The 16370-nt window shown below is 39.9% G+C and overlaps 1 protein-coding gene across 1 annotated transcript in view; it reads left to right on the forward strand.

Moving 5' to 3' along the window:
• Nucleotides 1-6103: 6103 nt before the first annotated feature.
• Nucleotides 6104-16370, forward strand: part of rbfox3a (RNA binding fox-1 homolog 3a) — a 264526-nt gene continuing 254259 nt past the window's right edge. Inside the window, exon 1 of the mRNA XM_073867060.1 lies at nucleotides 6104-6161. Coding sequence (XP_073723161.1) covers nucleotides 6140-6161 — 22 coding nt within the window. The 5' untranslated portion in view covers nucleotides 6104-6139. The remainder of the gene's footprint in view (nucleotides 6162-16370) is intronic.

Consider the following 16370-nt stretch of genomic DNA (forward strand, 5'->3'; position numbering starts at 1 on the left):
GCAAGTCATCTAAAAGTGACCTAATCTCCTAATTCAGTCAAAGTTACTTAGTATTGTTATGTTTACATAACTTGTATCTGTCATTGCCTGATGTGGGGCGGCACAGTGGCTCAGTTGGCACACAGCAAGAAGGTCCCGGTTCGAGCCCTGGCTAGGTCAGGTGGCCTTTCTGTGTGGAGTTTGCATGTTCTCTCTGTATCTCCGTGGGTTTGCTCCAGGTACTCCTGTTTTCTCCCAAAGCCCCCCCCCCACAACAAAAAAACATGCACAGGTTTGGTGAATTGGAGATGCCAATTTGACCCCCCCCCCAATGTGTGTGTGGATTATCTAGTATATGGATTACTGATGGATCTCCCAAGAATGTAGCCTTAGATGCTTGAATGGCGCTAAGAATAAATAAACAAACAAACAAACCTAATGTGATGTACTACACTGTAAAAAGAAAACGGTAAAATTCCAGTAGCTGGAGTTCCGGAAAAATACCGTAAAATTACGGGCACAATTAAATTACACAAACTTTTTGTAATACAAAAATACAGTTTTTTCTGTAATTTTACATTAACAATTTTGGCAGCTGGGGTGCCGGAAAAATATTGTAAAATAACGGGCACAATAAATTACAGATTTTTTTGTAATACAAAAATACATTTTTTTTTTATTTTACATTAACACTGTAAAAAATCTGTAAAAAAAAACTGTATAATTCTGGCAGCTGGGGTGCCGGAAAAATACCGTAAAATAACGGGCACAATAAATTACAGAAATTTTCCGTAATACACAAATACAGATTTTTTTCTGTAATTTTACATATGTCATTAAAAAAAGTCTGTGCGTTTTAACGCAGTTGGGTACAGGTGTGCCTCATACATCTTATGAAGTGAACCTGCTGCCTCTTTGTCGTCCCCTGGTGGCTGGCTGCAGTACAAGCCATAAACCCCGCCCTCTCCATTCAAACGAACGGGTCAAAAAAATAAATAATTAATTACACTTCCAAAGAATTTTCCGAAAGATGGTTTTGGTCCTTTAAGGTAGTTGTTATGTTCAATTGTTGATTTTTCTGATAAATTTCATCTTAGCTAGTAAAGTGATGCTGTTGAAATGGGGCGTGTCGTTATGATTGACATTTGTGATTGACAGCTTCTCTAAGCAAACTCTCGGAGCTTCAAGGGAAGATTGAGGATAAAACTAACTATTAATTTTCGATTTCTGTGTTGTTTCACACTGATAAAACAGTAACTTATTTTAGCAAACAGTCAAATGAGACTTTTTAAGGTGTGTGGTTGAATTGGGCGCGTGAGCATTTGGGCGGAAGTTTGATACCGCGGCTCCGCCTCCGGGCTCCACGGACGATTCCTTCTGCGCGTGCCCTGGCTCCAAACTGACATTTTTGCATAACATGGCAGTGCCCATGGTGGGACATTTTGCCTTCAATTCATTACAATGGAAGGAAGCGATGTCTCGTCGTCCATCTTTTTTTTTACAGTCTATGGTTGGGTAAAACATGGATAACCCAAATGTCTAAAAAAATATTTGTCAAACAACACAGCATTTTTTTTAACGTGTGGCCACAGGAAGTATATTTATGTTACACAAAATCGACAGTCTGAATCTCTTGGTTGTCTTTTCGTAGGTATTGTGCTACTGGCTATGACAGGTCACAAGAGCAATGTTGTGAAAGTCCAGAATTCACATTTGATCTGACTTGACAATACACTGCTTTTGTATACAGTTATGTGCTTTCATGCATTCATAGTTTAGATAGGACATTGTTGCACTGTTCTCATCATACAACAGTGTAGTGTTTATTGCTGTGTGCAAAACTAAATTGCTGGGCAAATAGACTTCAGTGAGATGCTATTTTCTTTTTTTGCTTGCAACATCAGCGTAGCCCGAGTGATGGTTGTTTTATTGTTAGTTTTTTCCACGGCACTCTTCAGTTCTGGGTTATTTATGCCTCCTTACCGTCCAAATAATTAATCAGCTACGACACAACAGGAAAAGAAACAGCTTTTAATTACTTATGATGAAATAACAAATTATCTTGGCCGTGGTCCCAAAAATACTGGAGCCCAGTGCATGGTAATTCATTACAGAGAGAGAGTAAGACAGTGTGGTAGGGAGACAGGAGACAGGAGGCTGTGAGATACAAGCTTTGTCGGGATGAAATCAATACATGTGCTTTGTTCATATGTGTGCGTGTGTGTTGTGTCTATGTTATGGTGATCCATAAGAAGGTCGAGTGTCAGCCCTCGATGGACCTTCACACTTTAATGCACCTACTGTACATTTTAAGAAACACTAATGCACCAATATAATGCACCATCCTTTAGTGTCTGCTTGAAAATGAGAAAAATTTACATCCTCCATTTTTATTTAGTTGTATAAGTCCAGCTTCAAGCACAATTTACTGTGTTTTGAATTCCAAGTTAAAGGAACCGTAAAACCCCAAAATGTCTTTTGGAATTGTGAATTGCACTTTTGCTTCATTTCAAAAGCTACACTATCAGAAAAAAATGGTCCAAATGCCGTCACTGGGCCATTACCATTTAAAAAGGTCCTTATATGTACCATTTAGGGATAGATATGTATACATTTGGCACCAATATATACCTTTTAGGCACTAATATGCAATCTTTAAAGGGGATATGTCATGAAAATCTTAAGTGCTATAATTGGGTCTCCAGTGCTTCTATTAACCTAGAAAAATTTGAAAAGGACCAACTCAGTAACTTAGTTTTGGTAAACCATTCCCTGCAAGCATGTGGAAAAAATAGGTCATTAAAATTTGGCTCCCATTGTGATGTCAGAAGGGGATCTGATTATAATAATACCGCCCCTAATCTATACTATCCAACCATGGCACTGCCATTTAGTGCAGAGAGAAAATAATTGACAGTACAATTGAGTTTCAATTTCAACAAACCACCATTATGGTGATCAGTGTTTGCATTTCATCAGCTCATTTGCATTTAAAAGGATACACCCAAAAACGTCACATTTTTGCTCACATGCACCTACAGTACAAAGTGGCAATTTTAACATGTTATAATAAATTATCTGTGGGGTATTTTGAGCTAAAAACTTCTTATATGTACTCTGGAGACACCAAAGATTTATTTTGCATCTTAAAGTTATATGAGATGTCCCCTTTAAGTACAAAGGTGTACTTTTATAAAATAGTTCTGCCCTAGTGACAGCTTTTGTACCTATATTACTGACAGTATACTAAACTGCCCACATAGACGACGGTCTTTTAAGGCAGCATCCCAATCATCACAGAACCTCATATCTAGTATGGGCAGCAAAGCCACATAATCTTTTTACACTATTTATTTTTTTAACTATGTTTACAATCAATATCTTTCTTGCCTCATTTACTATTTTTACTTATTAGATTATTTTATTGCACATGTTGCATGGATTTTGGGGTTGTCTTTACATGTGAGGCTGCCTTGGAATTTGACTAAAATGCGGTGTCTTACGAGGCAACAAAATTAAAAGGACACTCCACTTTTTTGAAAATATGCTCATTTTCCAGCTCCCCTAGGGTTAAACAGTAGATTTTTATGCTTTTGGAATCTATTCAGCTGATCTCCGGGTCTGGCGCTAGCACTTTTAGCATAGCTTAGCACAATCCATTGAATCTGATTAGACCATTAGCATCACGCTAAAAAGTAACCAAAGAGTTTCGATATTTAAAAAGCTAAAATTAAAAGCTACGATTTTCTAGGCAGATATAGATAGGAACTATAGTGATATTACGCACTGCCTGAAAATAGCCCCCTTGGTTATTTCAATAGCAGGGGACTATTTCCGGTCAGGGCGTAATATCATTACGCCTGCTAGCAGCTTATTACGCCAGAATGAGAGTATAGTTCCTAGCCATATCGGCTTAGAAAATCGCAGCTTTTACTTTTCCGTCAGCCTTAGTACACGATGTAACTACAGAAGAATCAAGTTTTAAATAGGAAACATATCGAAACTCTTTAGTTACTTTTTGTAGCGTGATGCTAATGGTCTAATCAGATTCAAAGGATTGTGCTAAGCTATGCTAAAAGTGCTAGCGCCAGACGCAGAGATCAGCTGAATAGATTCCAAAAACCGTAAAAATCTACTGTTTAACTCTAGGGCAGCTGGAAAATGAGCAAATTTTTTTTTTTTAAAGTGGAATGTCCCTTTAAGTTACCTACTTTTTGGAACAAACTTAAGTGTGTCTATGATCTTTTAAAATGCTGTCTCCATAGGGAACTCGCTAGGTTTCGGAACATAGCATTGTGTACATGCACGCTGAGTTTATGGACGCCGATACACTCAGGGATGTGTTGACATGCACACTTCTGTTATTCATTTCCAACCCCGCGAGCCTGCTTTCAGGCAAGCGAAACAAAATTCCTCAGAAATGAATTTTCACCGAATCGGTAGTGAACTGGATTTCCCAGTAGACTTCCCGCATCTCTGGGTTTCAGTTCTACTCTTGACCACAGAGGGGAACACTCGGAATGGAATTAGACACTTCCCTGCAGAGAGCTACAGACTCTCTCAGATAGAGAGAAAGAGAGAAAGAGAGAGAGAGAGAGAGAGAGAGAGAGAGAGAGAAGGTTGGATGTCGTTTTTAAGCGAGAAAGAGTCAAACAGAGGTAACGAGAAAATGAAATAATGACGAGCAGGAAAGCGAAAGAAATTTAGTTTCGGCATTTTTCAATAAACACAGTGCCTCTATATTTCAGATTAATGTCGACAATTAAATGACACATAGGAACAACACTTATATCAAGGCCGTGGATATGGACGGGGCACTATGCATATTTAATCCGAACAGCCCGCAATAAAGGCCATTATGTCTGTGTAATTACGGTAATGCTCTAACAGGGTCTTTTGTGCCGAGTGCTGTATTCGCTCTCTGGGGCCTTGTGTTCGGTTGTATACATTTCGCCATCCAAAGAAAAACTGCAGCATTATCATTTTTCCCCATTATTTTTTTTTATATCACTGTATGGCATTTTCTTTTCTCCTCCTCTGGGTGATGTGCTTTCTCAAATATGTTTCTCTAAATAAGAATGTGATTTGAGGTCACCTGCTATCACAAACACACAGCCCAACCTGCTCATAGTTCAGTCGCTCAATAACATCAAACTCATTTTCGCTCCGGGTCAAACAAACACGATTTATTCTTTTCATCTTCCTATTGTTCCCGTAGCTCAGTTGGTAGATATTGCATTAGCAGTGCAAAAGTCACGGGTTCGACACACACTGATAAAATGTATAGCTTGTATTGAATACCACTTTGAATAAATGTGTCTGCCAAATGCATACATGTAAATGTGTTAGGCTGAGCATCCAGTCAGAAAAAGTTATCCATGCAATTGGAGTAGTTAGGATGAAAGGCGTAAATGTGGTATGCGTTAAACACGTTCATGTAAACAGGGCGTCCTACAGTATTCCTTCGACGAAGGTGCGGCCGGTGTGCTTGCGGTTCATGCATGTTAGCGACTTCCACACTCGAAATTATGCTGGGTTATTTTTAACCCAATTCTGGGAGAGAACACATGTTGGGTTATAAATAAACCTATGCTGGGTTGTATCAACTCATGGTTGAGGTAACAATAAAGCATAGGTTTAATATGCTAATATTTACCCAGCATAGGGTTAAAAATAACCCAGCAGAAGTTCATGTTTATGTATTTGTATTCATTCGAATTGAGCTTTCTTCCCTTTGTTCTCCACACCTGCATTTGTGTGCGTTCTCCGAATGTCATGGCAGTTCCACTTTAGCAGCAGTGTAGCATGAAGCTCAGCTGGCGGTTCCTGTGAAGGATTTGGTGGTTCTGGTGAAGTTCTGAGCTTATCTGGACCCGGCAGGTCCCCTGACTGAGCCTCAATTATCATAACAAGGGCATACAAAAATGAGGAAAAATGTCCAAACATAAAAACATGGAATTCCAGAGCCATCTTTGATGTAAATGGGGAGCTCAACCTCTTTGTTATGGTAGACGGGCCTTCGCATTCAAAGGATGTTTATAATACCTCTTTGTAAGAAATGCAATGTTTTATGTAATTAGTTGGCTTAGTTAGATTTCTCAAAACCTTTGTTTGTCTCTTGCAGGAATTAAACACCACCTCTGCTCGGCCACAGCTGTACATGGAGACTCCCAGCTGGGCAGGTAAGTGTGTTTTTTGTGGATGTTGTGGGTTTTTTACGAGCCTATGAGTGTGATGTCCTGTTTGGTTGAGTGAACGAGGATGCACTCTAATCAAGTGGTCAGTCGAGACACATCACTGTTTGCACCTGGTAGTAACATCTCAAATGCCTCTCCTGTGACCATTTGGGGAATACTGAGGGTTAGTGGATATCTATAAAGTGTAAAAAAACAAACAAAACTAAAACATCTATTGCTTTCAAAAAAAACTTATTTTTACTCCGCAAAACTGCTAAACTAATGTTTAGGACAAATAGACTGTACATTTGATGTGCCATCACTATGAGGACAAATAAGGTGGTTTCTTTTCAATCTCCACGTAACTGAAAAGTGTAAAACCCTTTGCCATTGACATAGTCGGGGAGCCAAAGTCTCAGTATGGTCTGCCATACTTTTTATTTGTGTTTTTTCTGTTAACTTTGACCCCAAGAACCAATAATTGGAGGGTCTGCTCTGCCGGAAACATCGCGAAAAAAATGTGGCCATTTTAGTGTATGTACCCTTTATTTTTATCAGAAAAAAATGTGAAAAATAATTTTTCCCTCAAATCCTCAGTGGGTTAAGTATGCTGTCAATGGTCAATTGGTTGAATCGTACCAGAGTTCAATTGCTCACTTGGTGGGGTTCGTTTGGGCAGGTGAGAATGCAGCAATCGAACTCTGGTGCGCACCAAAACAAGCGGGCCGAGACCTCCTTCAAGAGGTGGTCTCGGTACGCTTTCAAACGAACTCTAGAGCGGTTCGTTTGTGGTGAGAACACGATCCGAGATCGAACCGGCCTATCTGCGGAAGTACTGCGCATTTTGAACTTAACCAGCTGCTGTAGTCGGCAGCGCAGTGCATTATCGGATGAGGAAGTGTTTGTTGACAGTTTCTATTATCAATCTTAGCACAATGACAGATCACGGACATACCTGGAGTTGCGAGGAGGTGCGGGCAGTGCCAGAAATTTGGTGTCTTCGCCGCATCCGTGATTCATTCTGGAAATGAACAGTTTGTATAGAGCGCTGTATACAAACTATGTAATGTTATAACAACCACGGACATAATTACAGCACGCAGTTGTATGTCCACGGTGCCTGCTGTATTTTCCTCCTTTTTTGTTTACTTCCGGGGTTCCGTTGGAATTTCGCGCACATTAATTCTGACCAATCGAGAAGCAGTTTAGGAAAAACGTTCAAATCATATACTGTAAAAAAATGGACGTAGTGTCCGTGACGTCACCCATAGGTTTCTGAAGATCGTTTTTGAAGCTTAAAGCAGGCGGTGCCTGCCGTCGCCATCTTGGCTGCGCATCACTGCGCATCAATCCGAAAATGGGTAAGGAGGTGGAACGTGGGTGAAGCTAAAGTGACTGTTTGCTGAAACCACGCCCGCCTAGCTCGACTCTAGTGACTGCAGTGGCTGTTCAACCATCATTTAAGTGGCCACTTCCTTAATTATGCAGAACTTTAAAGCTTAATATCATTTAAACGGATGAGTTACAAAAAAAAATTCACCCTCCTTACAGTTGTCATGAAGGGTAAACTTAGCTATACAGATCAAAAACTATTTTTGTACCAGGCTGTAAACATATTATTTTCTACTGTAAAGTTGGCCATTTTAACATGGAGGTCTATGGGAATTGACTCCCTTTTGGAGACTGCCTCTAGCGGCCAGTAGATGAATTGCAGTTTAAGTCACTTCCGTATTGGCTTCATCAGGGAGATCGGAAGGTTAGCCCCTCGGTGTGGCCAATAAGTGATATGGACCTTATCACATGACTGAATTTTGGTTTGTTTTAACTTGTGCGAACCAGAGCAATCAGTGGGGTGTGAATAGGAACCAAAACTGCTAAAAAAGCTACAATGTATCATTTTTTGCTTTTGGTCCGGACCAGATGAACCGAACTACAGATGTGAAAACACCCATAATAGAATTTTTGGCTACTCTCAAAATTCCGAAAGACATACTGGATAACATGATTGTTAATGTCCACATTATTAAACATCATGGCCTAGGGATCTTTCTAATTTCATCATAACCCTATCTAACACTACTACAAATAAAATCATATTTTTCCATACCAGACATCAGCTCCAGGTGTAAACCGTGTTTATTAGGAAAATATGGTTTTTAACAGTGATTGCAAGCAATGGTTTGATCAAACTGTTAAGTGTGATCCTACAAACGATCATATTTTTGCACAATTTACATTTCCAGCCTCTCGCTCTGTATTCTGTACCATCCTTATCCGCTATACATCTCAATGTCATCATCGTTTCCCGTCTGTCTGGGGTGTTTCCTCCGAGGATCGGTTACCTTACTAGAACCCTGCTTCAGATAGATTGATTTTACCTTACGACTCCGAACGCACACCCTAATGACGCACCCTCCTTCCTAGTGTCTCGGCAGTGTAAAGCTGCCTCATGAGATCAGAATGACTGAGGCAATCAAACCGGCCCATTCTGCACACACGAGTCGTAAATGAGACTGTGTCTTTAAAAGTGGATTGGAGAGGGCTGTGGCGAGGGAGTGAGAGAGGGGTGGCTAAAGTAGTGCTGACGACAGGCCTTTGATTCTGAGCATGCCCATTAGAGGGAGCCATAAATCCTGGGCTCTCCGGACTGCCTGTGTCAGCAGTCCATGGAATGAATTGATATTAAACGCGACAAAAAGCCTCTTTAATTCTGCCTCCACCAGCCTCTCTCTCTCCCTCTTTCTTCTCTTGCTTACTCGCTCTCTCTCTCTCCCTCGTTCTCCAACTCTATTCCTTCTCTCTTCCCCCCCCTGTACTGGACGGTAATTGAAAAGAGGGAGAAAAAAGCCCGGCCTGTCATCATAAAAACATCTGCAATTACATCCGCTCTATTCATTATTTATGAAAGTCATTAATTAAATATTACTCACAAATAGTAATAGCATTTTCCCTCTATTTTGCCCCCATGTTGTCTCCGAAACGGCTCTGCCAAACATCACAATGCAGTTTGCTGTAAACATTTATGTTTAGACATTAAGGGCAATTATGACGATCGTGTTAGCGGATTCGTGCTGCGACTGAGTTTCGTGCGAGCAAAGGGCTCGTGGCCTGCAACAAGTAAGTAGTGGTGCATTCGCGCTGTCACATTCCTTAACTCGATAAGCTACAGTAAAATAATGGAGATAACTTGATTCACTTTCAGGCAAATTGAATGTTCTAAAATGGCACCCTTTCTCATTTTTATCGGCCTGTCTAAAAAACGCCCCATAATGAGAAGAGGAAGCGCTGTCACTTGATGACATCACCCCCACGCATGATGTGCTAAAACCGTAAGCTGTGGGATTTCACGGTGCCAGATTGATAAGTTAGACCTGTTATTCCCAAAATTGTAAAGATGAGGAACCATACATCAAACAATGAGCTCTGTGGCGTAACGCACTTTTGAATCGAGCTAGATGACATTCTAAGTGGGGTGCTGGGTTGCTTAGAGAGCAGCAGCCAGCGCCAGGTACAGCTGTTTTAACTCTTTTACTTAGCAGGGCCCCTTCTCGGAGGCTCTCAGCCGGTACGAGGGGCCGCGCTCACGACACGCGCGTGATGGATTGAGTCGGGGAAAACCATCATCTGGTTGTGCACGCGCGTGCTGAGCGAGGTGGGCCCCGCGTGATTAATGATATTTGCCTGGAGTCATCGAAAGCTAGATTTAAGTATTTCGGATTTAAAGTAACATTCGTCTCTATTGTTCACAGCAAGAGAGGCATTAGTCAAATTCAGCCATGTCTCCACAGACGACGACGCTCCAACCCCTGGAGCACGCTGTGTAACAGTGCTGTTGTCTCGCTCACGGTTCTGCAAATTATTCATGCAATTTTTGCCCATTTTGTCTGATTATCCACAAATCACTCTTACGAGTGAGTTTATCATCCTGCCAAAATCATTTATTTCGCAGTTGTATTTCTGCTGAGTAAACGTTTGATGAATTGCTGTCATTACGATTTTTTAAAAGTGCAAATATATTCTGGCAAATATAGGAGTTTGTTCATCGCAATAATTTCACGAAATAGCAAAATACGGTTTTATTTCTGTGTTATATAAGACTATAGCCGGCTGGATCGGTTTAAATTATTTGTGAAGGTAGGTGCGTGTGCATTTTTTGAGTTCTGAATTCACAAGGTGAAAGTCCATTGATGCCCGATTCAAAATCCCTTGTGACAACTGAGTAATGAGATGAAATGATAGACCCAGCTCGCGTCTGGCACCGATATTTTGTAACCATAAACGCCCTGAACTCAGCATTAAACTGACCATCTGATCCAAGACTAACAAAGATACTCAAGGTCAGAAACTCACTCCTCCCTCTAAAGTAGTGTTTCCTTTAAGCGCTTAGCAAAGCATAATTTGTGCGGCGTGTTTCCTTCAGCTCAAATTAATCACCCGCCTCAGACGCTCGAATACCAAACGTTGTGAAGTTCGACTGGCGTGGACGAGCTTACTTCGGGGCGTCGGATTTCGCGGCTCACTGTTCGGTCGCTTTCAAACGTACGGGGGTGAAAGAGCAAAGATTGTACCTGACTGCCACGCTGCTCTCTTTCTTAACGTCTGCAGCTTTTACAGATCTGTCAATTTAAATGAAATTGCCAGGAATTGTTCGATACTAACCGGGTTAGGCTGGTGGAGAGTGGTGTGTGCTGTTTCCACTGCTGCCTGTGCGAACTGTTTGTTTTAGGCCTAAATCATGGCGGATGGATTGTGTGCAAGTGCACAGTGTTGAAAATACACATGCAGAATTACTCTCAGTCTAAACAAAACCTTACTGGAGACTTTAAAAATGCAGCAGATGTTGTAAAAATGCTGTAAAATGAGAGAAACCAGAGAAAAATGAATGAAAAGAAGTGCCACTTAATGTGTTTGCTTTGTATTTGCACTTTTCACATGTTACTTTTAGAATATACACAAAACAATACTGGGTTATTTCCAATAGCGCTGGGTCAAAATGGGATTAACTTTTCTTGTTGGGTTATAATTTAACCTATGCTGGGTTGTTTTCGACCCCTTGTTGGGTCAAATAACGGCTGGGCTCGAAAATAACCCAGTACACTGTCTGTAAATTTAATACACTGCAAAAAATGACGTTCTTACTTAGTATTTTTGTCTTGTTTTCAGTAAAAATATCTAAAAATTCTTAAATTAAGATGCTTTTTCTTCATGAGCAAAATGACCTAAGAAAATAATTCTAGTTTTAAGGCAAATAATATACAATTTAAGTGAAATTGTCCTTAAAACAAAATTATCTGCCAATGGGGTGAGAAAAAAAAATTGTGAAATAAGATTTCGTTTTTCTTAAACACTTAATTCAAGTAAATTTTTCTCACACCATTGGCAGACATTTTTGCTTGTTTTAAGCACAAATTCACTTAAATTGTATATTTTTGTCTAAAAACTAGTATTATTTTCTTAGGTCATTTTGCTCATCAAGAAAATACATCTTGATTTAAGTATTTTTAGATATTTGTACTGAAAACAAGACAAAAATACTAAGTAAGTAATTTTTTTGCAGTGTATGCAACAGGCTTTAAAGATAAAGCTCTAAAAATGAAATTTCTTCATCATTTACACACACTTGTGTTCCCAGCATTTTTGCATTTAAAAGACGTCTAATAGCCACCCAAACACAGCCCAGATGCCTGGGCTAAAACAAGGAAAAATTTAGGCTGTCAATGAAAATTTAAAAGACACAACCATAGCCCAAAAATAAATTAAATAAAATGAATAAATACATGAATCCAAACACAGTGGGCCCTATCATACACCCGGCGTAATGCACGATGCAAGGTCTTTTGCTAGTTTGAACCCGGTGCAATTGTCATTTTCACATTTAGCGACACGTTGTTTAAAAAGCAAATGCATTTGTGCCCAATTTTGCGACCATGGCGTTGTGGTCTGAAAACGAGATGTGTTCAGGCGCATTGTTGGCTCGTTGCTAAGCAACTAAAATAGACTACACCATTGACCAACTAAAACCTGCTCTAAAGTCCAAAGTCAATGGCGCAATGCTGTTTATGTTATTTAATGAGCACGTTAGTAATATATGTGCCTATAAACAGGACGACAACGCACGTTTGCTTATCACACACATGAATGCGCAGCAGCACACAAATGCTTTTAAATACAAAAAATTTAAGGATTAAAATGTAAAAGATTATTATTGGACATAAATGAGGACCGATTATGAGACGTTAAAAGGCGTAAAGAGGTGCTTCACCTGTAGCCTGATAAGTAACTAAAATTGTTTTGCTTTAAACAAATGCAAATATTGCATCTATTTTAAAATGTTTATTTTTTTAAATGCTACCCCACAGATTTATTGTATATAATGACTTTGTACCTGTGGATATAAACGACTTTTAAAGGTTTTAATTACCATTTCAAAACAACAACAAAAATTTAACATCAATCTTAAACTGGTGGTCTTCTTCCTCCGCTGAGTTTTTCAGTTTACAAATTCCACCATCTAAATAGGAAATCGGCATGGCACGAGCGCAACTGGCTTTTAAAGGGAATGAGAGCTGAGACTCTCATTGGTTAATTGCACGTTACGCCCAAAACACACCCATTAGTCATTACAAGAATAGGAACCACCTTTTTCGACTCTGCGCTTGCCGCACAAACCATTTTTCCCATCGTTAAATTAGCAAAAGTGGATTTTTTGAGTGTACATTCTAAAAAATGCTGAGCTATTTACAACCCAGTGTTGCGTCGAAAAGGGACGAGCCCAGCAGCTGGGTTGAAATTTAACCAGAAATTTTTTATATTTGACACAACGATGGGTTAAAACAACCCAGTATTTTGGGTTGAAACAACCCGTCGAAAAGGGACGAACCCAGCAGCTGGGTTGAAATTTTGCCAGGAAATGTTTATATTTGACAAAACAATGGGTTAAAACAACCCAGTATTTTGAGTTGAAACAACCCAGCACAGGTTAAATTACTGGGCTTATCCCTTTTTGATCCAACGCTGAGTTGAAAATAACCCAGCATTTTTTAGAGTGTAGTAAAATGTAAAAACCCTAGACAGGAAAATGACAGCTATTGTTTTCTGGGTTGGTTGATCAAATGATAAACTGTGCATTATGAAAAATTAGCTATTTGGCATATTGATTACAATTTGTAAAACCATGCACTTAAAAGAATGCTGGGTTGTTTTTAACCCATTGTTGGCACATACAACCATCATCGTTTTTTTAGAGTGTGGCTTTATGGCTACTGTAGCAAAACCATGGTTAATATTTGATAACCATGGTTCAAATAGTTGTATTTATAGTAAAACCATAGCTTATCTTCGTAAAAGGTCCCTTGCTGTGTCGGTGCAGAGATGTTTTAAGTGGCTTGCTGATAAGTTCAATTGTGAGGTCACACTTTGGATATAAAGAGGCTTTTCTCTCGCACTCACCCTTACGAGTGCTCTTCAAATGAGTGCTTTCTAATTGTAATTACACCCGCGACTGTTTGGCTTGTATCAAGTCTCATCGGAAGCCCCTATGGCCAAATCACAGGCATCACATCAGAATCGCAATGACACGCGTTTAATTAGAAAGTTTTGATGTTTTAAAATGCTTTTCGGACGGGATCGGGAGTTCTTTGAAGCGGCGTGACGCAACATTGATTATTTCGTGTCATACCGGCAAGGGTTGATTGCGATGTGGTTGACGTGTCGTGATAAGCACGGTACGTTACAGCTGGGATTACTCAATATTAAACAGGTCTTCCCTAATCCCAAAATATAATAACATTAATAAATAGGTAAAGTTGTTACGTAAAGAGGCAGATCTACGTGTATTTTTAGCTCAAAGCAAGCCAACCAGCAGCATCGGTTTGTACTCGCAAAGATGTGCCGAGCTTTAGCCATTTCCACTTTTTACAACCTGCCACGCTAATATGATTAGTCAAAGCTATGTGTTTTCTTTTGGTTAATGCTCTTTCGGCGCTCAGAGATGTTTCTCCACTAGTTCCTCATCAAAAATTAACAAAGAAAAAAAAACGTAATGATAATCGTGTAGAAGTGTTGCATTATTAAGTTCGCAATGCTCACGTTGGAGAGCGGAGAGGGTGAGGATAGTCATCAGACTGATTTGAGGCCTCTCAAAGGAGGCACGGGCTGTTGTTTATGAGGATAATGAGCCCTTCATCTCACCCAGTGCAGCTTACAATGGGCTCATTACAATTAAAATGGCTGAAAAGCAGGCCTAGAAGAAGAAGGGATCGCGCATGATGAGAATTCAGTGGGAACGTTTGAAGGAATGGTGTATTAACCGGCCAGGAAGTCATTTTTAACCCTGGTGGCAGCTGAATTATGTCCCATTACTGAATTGGACCTAATGCTTTTTCGGCAAAACACATTGCTCTGAAAGCGCACTATAGAAAAAGAGCTGGTAATGTCCATGCTATTGCAAAATATCTAACAAAACTGCCATTTCCTGAAATTCAACACGTTAACGAAGTTTAAATGGATTTTCGGTTGGGGTCGACGCTATTTCTCTTGTACCTTCATACACTTGAACTGTAAACCCTCGACCTTTCGTGAGCTGCTTGGATCATCAGAGAGACTCATTCCTGACTTTGTATGCATCACTGTCTTCAGGCTATAAAAGAATAATGCAGTTATTGATTTGAGCATTTCAGCTCATATGTTTCCACTTCGCCCAGCTCTGCTGCCCAGATTAATTTTTGAATCTTCGATTCATGGACACATCATATAATGAATAGAGGTGATTCATGTCATTGCTTTTAAATGCTTAAATTGATATGGTTCCCCACTGGTTGATAGTGTAACATTGTCGTGGGGTCTGCGTCAGCAGTTCTGTCTTATTGAAATATGTATCGACCGTGTTTGGGTAGAGCGTTTTCTTTTATTTTCTTATGCAAACAGTATTCAAACCAATAATTAAAATTCTATATTCATTTGATTTAGAAACATAAGAGATAGATAGATAGATAGATAGATAGATAGATAGATAGATAGATAGATAGATAGATAGATAGATAGATAGATAGATAGATAGATAGATGGATAGATGGATAGACGGATAGACGGATAGACGGATAGATGGATGGATAGACACATTTGGTGGTCTTTACTATAATGAGCGTTACATTAATCTAACATTTACTGTCAAGTTTTGCTCATAGATCTGACAGTTACCCAAAATAATCCAACTGAGGGGCATTCTTTAAAAAATGTAAGAGTCCCTGGAGGAGATTTATGGGGCACTTTTACACAACCAATTCAGCCTACTTGGTCCGGGAGGCAGAAACAGGCTGTAGTGCTGCTGGACCAGAAAGAGCCGCGCTGTAATCTGTTGTTCATTTTTACTTCATTTTTCTCCAAAGTGACATCTCGTGTCCAGCAGGTGGTACCAAACATTTATCTATCCTCTCCCCTATCCGTCCTCTCGCACCATCCAGCCTTCAGAAAATGTAGACACCCCAAACAATAGGCTCTCTAGAGACACCTTTAGCCTGCAACACAAGTAAACACACGGCACTGATCCAGACCAAAGGAAAAGACAAACTGTGGTGTTTTAGACACCAAAGTTTCGGCGCGGCTGGACAAGTTTACAGTTTTTCTCCACTGAGTTGCTGACATTTTCTTTCTCGGTACTTGTTCTACGAGACGACATTCCCTCAGTGTCATGCGTCATTTCAATCAAACACTGTAAAATGTAGGGGCTGGTCGTTAATCCTCCTCTCAGCCGTTTAATGGCCGCAGCAGAAATGGAGTCGTAAAAATTCTTTTCTCTCATGGATAGTGGAGAGATGGACCCTGGTAGTGGTTTGGGGAGGGGGTATTTGCCTCTGACATTACCCTCTGGTGAACTTACGGTGGGTGTCTGTGAATAAATTTCTGCAGCTACCTGTGTGGATGTCTTACAAGCTCTCTGATTGGACAGGTGTAAGGTTGCATACACAAAGCAGGACTGATGACATCACAAGGGAAAAGGGTTGGTAAAGTTAATGTTGTAAAAACACAACCGTCATGTAATCGGTACATCAACAATTTAGAGCTCAGTATTATTGTCAGAAAAACAGAACTCTTCAAGTCAACTTTTTTTAAAGAAGATAAAGATCAGTCATAAGTCGCACAGGTATATTTGTAGCAAAAGCCAGCAATACACTATGTGGGTCAAAATTATAGATTTTTATGCCTAAAATCATAAGG

This window comes from Misgurnus anguillicaudatus, chromosome 4, assembly GCF_027580225.2.
Source record: "Misgurnus anguillicaudatus chromosome 4, ASM2758022v2, whole genome shotgun sequence".
Taxonomy (NCBI): domain Eukaryota; kingdom Metazoa; phylum Chordata; class Actinopteri; order Cypriniformes; family Cobitidae; genus Misgurnus; species Misgurnus anguillicaudatus.